General features: G+C 44.4%; 1 protein-coding gene across 1 annotated transcript; it reads left to right on the top strand.

Moving 5' to 3' along the window:
• The first annotated feature begins 2,151 nt into the window (after positions 1–2,151).
• LOC147982188 (uncharacterized) lies at positions 2,152–5,766 on the top strand. The gene is made up of 4 exons (XM_087517284.1): positions 2,152–2,430; positions 4,144–4,646; positions 4,741–5,322; positions 5,439–5,766. Exons 1-3 carry the CDS (start codon positions 2,341–2,343, stop codon positions 5,294–5,296), a joined length of 1,149 nt encoding a protein of 382 aa, XP_087373410.1. The 5' UTR covers positions 2,152–2,340; the 3' UTR covers positions 5,297–5,322; positions 5,439–5,766.
• Positions 5,767–10,695: the final 4,929 nt, after the last annotated feature.

Below are 10,695 nucleotides of genomic sequence, written 5' to 3'. Positions count from 1 at the left end.
CAAGACCATTAACTGTAATTGAGGCAAAGATTAATTATGTTTCCTCGTACTACTAATTGTTTTAATATTTGCATGTGTATAGTCATAATGACATTGTGCTACTTCCTTCTAAATTCCTTCCTTGTATGCATGTGGACGTATTAATGATCCCGGTTAACGAAAGGAAAAGTGCAGTCATTAAATTTTATCTTGGTACCTGTAATTTGAGTTTGTGGCCTTGTATAAGGTAATGGAGGGAGTAATACATATCAGTCAGTCTGAAGCCACAATCTAAGCAACACCTGTTGCTACTCCTATCCCATTGATGAAGGTGTGCCGAATATTCGAGCCTAATACCAAACGGACATCGCACCAAACCCTAACTACTGGGTCCCATACCGGACCGACGCACTCTCAGAGGCAGCCGCCACCATCTTCCACTGGTCCATCTCCAGAACAGAAACTAACCCATCAACCTTGCCTGGTGTGCCGTCGACACCACCATGACGCCATACAACTCCATCATCCTGCACGTATCCGTCCACACGTGCCCGTCGCCGAACCTTCGTAGCATCATGCCACCGGGATCCGCCGTAGGCCTTGCAGTGGATGAAACACCGCTCTTCCAATTGCCCCATCCAACCAGCACTTTTTCCAAAACGATGCCCTCGGGAGGGACAACGATATCAAAGGTACCATCATCGTCCGATCTGGTAGATCCAGATCTAGGGTTTCCCCGGAGCATCACCAGTGGGGTGCCACGACCTGCAACAATGATGCCTCGAGAAGGGAACACCGTCATAGACGCCACCATCGTCCGCCATGACCGAAGTCAGCTCGATTTTCACCGGAAGTCGCGTCCCCCAACCTCGCAGCTGGCTGGAACCAAATGGAGCCCCACCATGGAGATGAGGGCCGCCGTCGGCACGTCGGCAGGGAGGATCAAGCCGCCCCTCACTGGTCCTTCTCGCGCCACTAACCGGGCAAGGCCGTAGAGAGACAGATCTAGACAGGACGCCAGATCAGCACCCATCGAAGCCACCCATGCGCTCGCGGCCACCACACCGCCGGCCATGTAGATTCCCATCACCGCCACGCAGCAGGGGCGCCGCCCTGACTGCCGCCCCCGGCCTCCCCGCGTGAGACGCAGCCTCCGCCTCACAGGATCTGCCGCGGCGACAACCTGCCTGGATCTGCGGTGCAAGGCCCGCCGCCACCGCAGCCCTTGCCAGCGGCAGCGGCGGCTATGGATGGAGGAGCGGGGAGGGGCTGGCGGCGCGGGATCGAGGGTCCCTGGCGCCGCCCGAGGGGAGGGGGAGGGGAGCTTTAAAGAAAGACACGGGGGCCCTCTAGCTAATTAACATGGAGTACACTCAATCACTAACAGACCCCGTCAATTTGTCGTCGTGCTCGAGCAACGGCGCTCTCCTGCTCGCTCGACAAGCTGTTCGTTTGACGCATGCACATGCCATGCACGGCACGCACCCGCCGCGTGCATGCATACATGCAGACGGACATACGTATCGTGCCTCGTGGCCTCGTCCAAACCAAACGTACGTAGACATGCATGTACCAACCCGTGCGTCGGCCGTCCAAGTCGGGATACGGGCTGAACGCCAACGTAACCAGCCGGCCGGCCGGCCACAAACAAGTTAAGAAGGCGGGGCCGTCGCGCGCGCGTAGAACCACCATGTCTGTGGCTGCCCTCTGTCTCTGTGCCGACTCATGCTCATGGGCGCGGCTTCACCGTAGGCTGGAGCGCCGTGTGTACAACCCCCCTTGTCGTGTCGCCGTGCATCAGTGCATGCATCCTCAGTCTATCAAAGCGCGCGGGGTCACGACTTGAATTCGCCTTTGCCTTCTCTCTAGCTTCTACCCATCTCCTTCCCTCTGTCACTAGCTGTGTAGCGCGTGCTCTATCTCCACATCAATGTCTGACCATCTTCCCGGTTTCCCGTGGATGCAACAGAGAGCAATTAAAAGAGCCACCCATACCATGGAGAGAGAGAGAGGGATTGCTGTGAGCCGGTTGAACTCATGTATCATGGAGCCATGGACCGAAGAGAGAGAGAGAGAGAGAGAGAGGGGTTGAGAACAAACGGGACAAGCACAAAAGGACAGAGGAGCATATCTTCCTCTCTCACTCCTCTTGTCTCTACCACCGGCCTTTGCATTCATATCATCTTCCATCCCTATCTCGCACGCTCCCACACTCACTCCTCACTCCTACCTTTCATCCCCTCTTCTCTCCCCCCACCACTCTTCCCCCATCCCATCCCATCTGCCAAGAAACGCCGGAGGTCGCCGCTTGCGGATCCGGAGGTGGAAGAGAGAGACGTTGGATCAGGGGAGGCAGGAAAGATGGCTGACGAGCCCGAGCCACAGCTGGTGACGCCCCTGGTATTTGAAGCAACCAGACCGTTGTGCGCACCTCTGCAGCAAGGTCTCGATGTGAGTGTCTATCTATCTAGTACTGCATGTTCATTCACTAGCTTTCTAGCACCGCTTCTCACATCCTCTTGGAGTGGTTCTTCACAAGTTTCGCCCCAAGAAAATCCCTACAAGCATATGCAGCCGTCACCCCCGTGCTCATGCATGTAGTCATGCTAGCGAGCAGCACGCCTGGTTTCCTTTTTGCGTGATAAATCAGTTATTTCAACGCCAACAACTACTATCTTTCTGCCACTGCTTCTCAAATCCACTTGTAGTGGATCTGTTCTTCACAAGTTTCTCCCAAGAAAAATCCCTACTAGCACATGCAAGTTTTGTTTCAACGCCACTTGAGGTTTATTTTTGTGTGTTAAATCTTTTACTTCAACGCCAATAAGATCTGGGGAAACCTCATTCTTCTTATTGTTGATTATTGCTTTCTCTCTCCGCTTCTCAAATCCACTTTAGTGGTTCTGTTCTTCACGAGTTTCGCCCCCCAACAAAATTCCTACAAGCACATGCAGCCGTCATCCCGTACGTGTTGATGCTAGCTAGTAGCATGCGCGGTTTTTTGTGTGTGTTATTAATTCTTTTATTTCGACGCCAATAAAATTTGGGAAACCATTTTCTTATCATTATTGCTTAGGATGAAGCTTTATCACGGCTATTTTGTGTTAATCAATTTCATTTCATATAAAATCTAGGACGTGCCTGTTCTGCGATCCAACGTAGCAACAGCTGATCTATTGAATGCTAGCCAGTAGCACGCGCTGTTTCTTTTATGTGTGTTAAATATTTTATGTCGACGCCAATAAGATTTGGGAAACCTTGTTGTTTTCATTATTTCTTGGGATGAAGCTTTATCATGGCTATTTTGTGTTAATCAATTTCATTTTCATATAAAATTTAGGACGTCCTTGTTCTGCGATTCAACGTAGCAGCAGCTGATCTAGTGAATGCTAGCTAGTAGCACAACCGGTTTCTCTTACGTGTGTTAAATCTTTTATTTGGACGCCAATAAGATTTGGGAAACCTTGTTGTTTTCATTATTTCTTGGGATGAAGCTTTATCATGGCTATTTTGTGTTAATCAATTTCATTTTCATATAAAATTTAGGACGTCCCTGTTCTGCGATTCAACGTTGCAGCAACTGATCTACTGGATGCTAGCTAGTAGCACAAGCGGTTTCTCTTACGTGTGTTAAATCTTTTATTTGGACGCCAATAAGATTTGGGAAACCTTGTTGTTTTCATTATTTCTTGGGATGAAGCTTTATCATGGCTATTTTGTGTTAATCAATTTCATTTTCATATAAAATTTAGGACGTCCTTGTTCTGCGATTCAACGTAGCAGCAGCTGATCTACTGGATGCTAGCTAGTAGCACAACCGGTTTCTCTTACGTGTGTTAAATCTTTTATTTGGACGCCAATAAGATTTGGGAAACCTTGTTGTTTTCATTATTTCTTGGGATGAAGCTTTATCATGGCTATTTTGTGTTAATCAATTTCATTTTCATATAAAATTTAGGACGTCCCTGTTCTGCGATTCAACGTTGCAGCAACTGATCTACTGGATGCTAGCTAGTAGCACAAGCGGTTTCTTTTACGTGTGTTAAATCTTTTATTTGGACGCCAATAAGATTTGGGAAACCTTGTTGTTTTCATTATTTTTTGGGATGAAGCTTTATCGCGGCTATTTTGTGTTAATCAATTCTGTTTTCATATAAAATTTAGGACGTTCCTGTTCTGCCATTCAACGTAGCAGCGGTGGATCTACTGGATGCTTATGAGGAAGCTTTTAAATCTATGACCCGACGAGCCAGAGACATAGCACCCGCCCTCTACTGCAACAAGCCTATAACTCCCCTTCCTAACCCACACAATCGGCCAAGACAAACTTCTTCTGCTGCTTCTTCTTCCACCTCAAGAAAGAAAGATAAAGCAAAGAAAACAAAGCAATCGGAGGAGGAGCTTGATGATTATGAAGATGTGAAGAAATGGGGTCACAGCCACTTCATCATAGAGATGTATTACGAGCATGAGGCCACGGGTTACAACTACGATGGAATGATGGTTCAACTTCTCATATGTGACTACAATGGCTACCTGGTTGGTATCAGAAGAGTTGCATATGATCAATGGTCCAAGTGGTACTATTGTAGTGATGACTTTTCCCTTCCATTCTTTCTCAAAGATGGCGCAGAAAAGGTCCCAATAGAAGGTGATCATAAGAAAAGGTAAGTGTGGATCATTAGTACGCACTTTTGGTTCTGCCATATCTTCCACTGCTTCTAGGAGTATTTGTTTAACACATTCATCTTGTAAGTGTAGGGCTCTTCTTGGAGGGCGCCGCACTTTTGTCCACATCTTCGAGAAACTTGGCTATTACCCGGATACTGGAGACACCGTGGAAATGGAAAAGGCATTCCTAGCAGCTGTGTTGGTATTTTGTGAGGCAAGGCGGTTCGTGTGGATATTCATGGAAGTGAAGGAGAGAATCCGACGGAAGGAAAAACCACGGGACTTAGACTGCACCATCCCTGGTAGAGAAATCCACAAGGACTATGCGTGGATGGATGTTAAGGATTGGGGTATTGACTCCAAACTAGTGTTAACTTCTGCCCAGAAAGGAGTGTACACGCCACCTAGGGCCGACGACGGTAAGGCAAAAACTCTAGTAGTAATTGACAAGAGGAGCACGTTTGAGAGACTTATCGCACACGGAAGGGAAAGTGGACATCTGGGGCTGATAATACGTGATGACTATGTATTGGCTCCGGAGGGCAGCCGGGTGCTCATGCTGTTGAGGAAGAAGAAGGATCAGTTGGGAGCTAAATGCCGTGAACCATATTTCCGTGAAGTGAAGGAGGATGAAGACGATGAGTGACGGCTGTACGTTCTGTGCTCCAGCAGGTCTGTTCTTTGCTAACCAGCAAGTTTTGGAACATAAGAAATACAGTACTGGCTACTATTTTATTTGCGCACCTCGGTTTCTCACACATCGCCTGTTTCCTTACTTTGCTGTGCAGGACCCAGCAAGTTTGCATCCTGCGTTGTCAAGGAGGGGAGAAGAAAGAAGAAACTGCAGAGGAGAGTCTGATGGCGAGATGGCCAAGCTTCAGTCTGCTCGACGACTAAGCTGTGTCTTGTGTGCACCTCGCCTCGCTTCGCCGTGTGTCAAGTCCCAAGTTTCGTCGTCTTTAGTTAGTGTTGAACACTAGAGTTGCAACTTCTATTATCATCCTTTAATTTGGACAAGAACTATGCTAACTAGTTGTTTCCTTCCGGATGTGTGTACTCGACAATGTATCGTTATGTCATGCACTTGGTTAATTTATTTCTCTCGTGTTATCTACAGCATTGCTCCGGCTTTTCTTTTTTGCTGTCTTCTCCCCTGTTAAATTGTGATCCAAATTCTAGTATCGTATTGGACTAGACGTAGTACATACAGTGTGGGCCTTTTGTGTTGGTACCGACGCGTACGAGTACAACTCGTTTACTGGACTCCTATAAGTTGTCCCTCATATATACCTCATGTAGTCGCACCTCAGACGGCATGTCATCTCGTGCTTGTAATACTTCTCCTCATAGTAATTGCGCCTTCGTGCGTCCATGGTTTTCTCCCGCAAAGGTTTCCACGTAAAAATCCGTGTGCTCTCATCTTTTTTTTATCTCGTTATTATGTAACAAATGGTATACAGAGCCAAGTTTCAGATACGAGATTTGAGACCAAATTTAGGATTCGGCTGTGCGTGCCGCCGTGCTGCGATCTCCGGATCGGAGACTATTTCCGCTGCGGGCTGCTGTACAAGCCGCTGCAGCCGCAAGTCGCCGAGACCGACAGGTTTTTGCCGCTGATCTTCGTACAGGCTACAAGTACCGAGTCATCCGGCGAGTTGACGCTGCTCCAGATTCGATCGACTTCGCACGTCATCAACCGAAGCAAAAGCTAGTAGTACTACTGCTAGCTGGCCAGAAGAAAGCAGTAGTTTAATTCACATCTGATCCACTACGTGATTTGACTACTAGTACTATTCGTCACATCAAGCTACAGATCAAGCTTTTGGTCTTCGATTACCCGAGCTACCAGGTGCTACTGTTCCTAGTTCTTTGCTCCACGTAATTTAAATTCTGTCAAGAATTTTTCTATCGACTTGTACTACTTTGAGCTCACAGATTTATCTACTCATGGCATCCATGAAGTACGATCTTCCACTGCTGGACCGTGACATAAGGTTTACCCTATGGCAAGTCAAGATGCAGGCGTTGTTGGCACAGTCCGACTATGATGAAGCACTGGATAGTTTTGGGAAGAACCAAATTGAGGACTGGACTGCTGAGGAGAAAAGAATTGATTATAAGGCTTTGTCACAAATTCAACTCCATTTGCATAATAATATTTTGCAGGAAGTTTTGAGCGAGAAAACTGCCGCCACTCTATGGTTAAAGCTGGAAGGGATTTGCATGACTAAAGATCTCACCAGCAAGATGCATCTGAAGCAAAAATTATTCCTGCACAGGTTACCCGAGGGAGGTAATGTTTTGAATCATATTTTAGAATTTAAGGAGATTATATCTGATCTAGCTGCAATGGAGGTTAAGTATGAAGAGGAAGATACTGCTCTAATGTTACTTTGTTCACTGCCAAGTTCTTATACTAATTTTCGAGACACCATATTATACAGTCGTGATACTCTCACACTTAATGAAGTTTATGAAGCTTTGAACTCTAAGGAGAAGATGAAATTAATGGTGCCTCATGATGGTTCAAGTTCATCCCAAGCAGAGGGATTATCTGTTCGTGACAGGACAAAGGAGAAGAACTCCAATAATGGAAACAGAGGCAAAAGTAAAAAACGGCTACAGGGGCCGGTCACAATCCAGAGACAAGAAATATTGCAGATATTGCAAGAGAGACGGGCATGACATGTCAGAGTGTTTCAAGTTGCAGAACAAGGAAAAGAGGAAAGGTAACAAACAAGGTGAAAATTCTGCTAACGTTGCTCGTGATGATAGTTCCGATGATGCTCTTGTCGTTATTGCTGGATGTGTTGAGACCAATGATGAGTGGGTACTTGACACTGCATGCACTTTTCATATGTGTCCACATAGAGATTGATCTAATACTTTTGATTCCACTACTTCTGCTGGTTTCGTTTTGGGTTTTGATAATTCACCATGCAAGATTGAAGGCATAGGTTCTATTCGAATCAAGATGTTTGATGGCATAATCAGAACTTTGACAGATGTTCGGTATATTCCGAAGATGAAGAGAAATCTTATTTCTATGAGTGCCCTTGATGCAAAGGGGTACAAATATTCAGGTGGAGATAGTGTTTTGAAGGTCACCAAAGGCTCCCTTGTTGTGATGAAAGGTGACTTAAGTTCGACCAATGGTCTTTATTACCTTCGAGGTTCTACCGTTTCAGGTAACGCTACTCCACTTGTTTCAGAGAATTCTGATTGTGATGCTGCTAACCTTTGGCATATGCGTCTTGGACATATGAGTGAACTTGGTTTAGCAGAGTGAAATAAGAGAGGTCTTCTTGATGGATATGAACCTGGTAAATTGAAATTTTCTGAGCATTGTATCTTCGGCAAGCACAAGAGGGTGAAGTTCAATACTTCGACTCATACAACCGAAGGTATTCTTGATTATGTGCATTCTGATTTATGGGGACCATCTCGCAAGAAGTCACTAGGTGGTGCTAGTTACATGCTGACTATTATTGATGATTATTCGAGAAAAGTATAGCCTTATTTCTTGAAGCATAAATATGAAGCATTCTCAGATTTTAAGGAGTGGAAGATTATGATTGAGAGACAAACTGAAAGGAAGGTAAAAATACTTCGCACTGATAATGGTATGGAATTATGTTCTAAGCAATTTAAGAATTATTGCAAGTCTGAAGGCATTGTCAGACATTACACCGTTCCTTATACTCCTCAACAAAACGGTGTTGCTGAGCGCATGAAGAGGACTATTATTTCCAGAGCCCGTTGCATGTTGTCCAATGCAGGTTTTGCATAGGCGTTTTTGGGCTGAGGCCGCTTCCACTGCTTGTTATCTCATTAACCGTTCACCATCTATTGCTCTTAATAAGAAAACTCCAATTGAGGTATGGTCTGGTTAGCCTGCTGATTATTCACAGTTGAGAGTTTTTGGTTGCACTGCTTATGCTCATGTTGATAATGGAAAATTGGAGCCTAGGGCTGTTAAGTGCATCTTTCTTGGTTACAAGTCTGGTGTTAAAGGTTTTAAATTAATGAAACCTGAAACCCAGAAGGTTGTTATTAGCAGAAATGTTATCTTTAATGAATCTGCTATGTTACATGATGTTTCATCTACTAATGTTCCTGTTGAGAGTGAACAGCAGCCTCCTATTCAGCAGCCTACTGTTTAGGTGGAGCATGTTATTGATTCAGGTGATACATCTCGTAATGAAATTGTTGATGCACATGATGAACCCGTCATTAATGATGATCATGTCACTCCCACTCCAAATCAGCCTATTGTTCCACCCAGTTGGAATCTTGCACGTGACAGAGTTAGACGGGGTAGTAATAAACCTGACAGGTTAATTGAAGAGTGCAATATTGTTTCTTTTGCTTTATCTGTTGTAGAAGAAATTGAAGGTAATGCTGAGCCTTCTTCATATTCCGAGGCTATTATTTCTAGTGATAATAATAAGTGGATGACCGCTATGCATGATGAGATGGAATCACTTGAAAAGAATGGCACTTGGGATTTAGTAAGATTACCTGGAGAGAAGAAACCTATTCGTTGCAAGTGGGTTTTCAAGAGGAAAGAATGTGTTTCTCCTAATGATGAGACAAGATATAAAGCAAGGTTAGTTGCTAAAGGTTACAGTCAGATTCCAGGTATTGACTATAATGAAGTCTTTTCTCCTGTTGTGAAGCATAGCTCTATTCACACTTTACTCAGTATTGTTGCCATGCATGATCTTGAGCTTGAACAATTGGATGTTAAAACTGCATTTTTACATGGAGAATTAGAAGAGGATATTTATATGGAACAACCTGAAGGTTTTGTTATTCCTGGAAAAGAAAAGCTTGTCTGTAAGTTAAAGAAATCTCTTTATGGATTGAAGCAATCCCCTAGACAATGGTACAAGAGATTTGACACCTTTATGCTCTCTCAAGGTTTCAAAAGGTCTAATTATGATAGTTGTGTTTATTTGAAAACTGTCAAATGTTCAACTATTTATTTGCTCCTTTATGTTGATGATATGCTTATTGCTGCAAAGAGTATGTCACAGATTAATGAACTAAAGAAGCAATTGAGTAATGAATTTGAGATGAAGGATTTGGGTGCAGCAAAGAAAATACTTGGCATGGAAATATCCAGAGATAGACCGTCTGGAAAAGTATATCTAAGTCAGAAGGGATATATTGATAAAGTTCTTCGTCGTTTTAATATGCATAATGCCAAGCCAGTAAGTACTCCGTTAGCTGCACACTTCAAATTATCATCAGCTTTATGTCCTAAGTGAGATGCCGATATTGAGTACATGTCTAGAGTTCCCTATTCAAGTGCAGTTGGTTCACTTATGTATGCCATGGTTCACTTATGCATTGAGTGTTGCCAGTAGATACATGGCTAATCCTGGAAAGGAACATTGGAAAGTAGTTCAGTGGATTTTCAGATACCTGCGAGGTACTTCTAATGCTTATTTACAGTTTGGGAAAACTAGAGATGGACTTGTTGGTTTTGTTGATTCTGATTTTGCTGGTGATTTGGATAAGAGAAGATCACTCACAGGTTATGTTTTCACCATTGGTGGTTGTGCTGTGAGTTGGAGAGCAACTTTGCAGTCTATTGTGGCTTGTTCCACTACTGATACCGAGTATATGGCTATTTCTGAGGCATGCAAAGAAGCTATCTGGTTGAGAGGTTTGTACACTGAGCTTTGTAGAGACTCATCTTGCCCTACCGTATTTAGTGACAGTCAAAGTGTTGTATATCTTACAAAGAATCCAATGTATCATGAGAGAACAAAGCACATTGATGTCAGATATCACTATATTCGAGATGTTGTTGCTGAAGGTGATTTGAAGGTATGCAAGATAAGTACTCATGATAATCCTGCTGATATGATGACAACGCCAGTTCCGACCAATAAGTTTGAGCTTTGCTCAGGCTTAGTTGGTTTTTCTCACTAGTCCTATGGACTTTGACGCACAAGGTGTTTAAACTGATTTGGATGGAGTTATTCACTTTCTTCGACTACTGGAGGAAATTTGGCTCAAGGTGGAGATTGTTAA

This window comes from Triticum urartu, chromosome 3A (assembly GCF_056163025.1).
Source record: "Triticum urartu cultivar PI428250 chromosome 3A, HENAU_Tu73, whole genome shotgun sequence".
NCBI classification, from domain to species: Eukaryota; Viridiplantae; Streptophyta; class Magnoliopsida; order Poales; family Poaceae; genus Triticum; species Triticum urartu.
Note: the sequence above shows the minus strand (reverse complement) of the source record. Positions and strands in the feature narration are given on the sequence as shown.

What these genes read in the sequence shown, in the direction of transcription:
- LOC147982188 (XM_087517284.1), top strand. Translation starts at nt 2,341, where the DNA reads ATGGCTGACGAGCCCGAGCCACAGCTGGTGACGCCCCTGGTATTTGAA. An exon ending in CTCTGCAGCAAGGTCTCGAT is followed by an intron (nt 2,431 to 4,143) that starts GTGAGTGTCTAT and finishes TATAAAATTTAG; the next exon opens with GACGTTCCTGTTCTGCCATT. An exon ending in GAAGGTGATCATAAGAAAAG is followed by an intron (nt 4,647 to 4,740) that starts GTAAGTGTGGAT and finishes TTGTAAGTGTAG; the next exon opens with GGCTCTTCTTGGAGGGCGCC.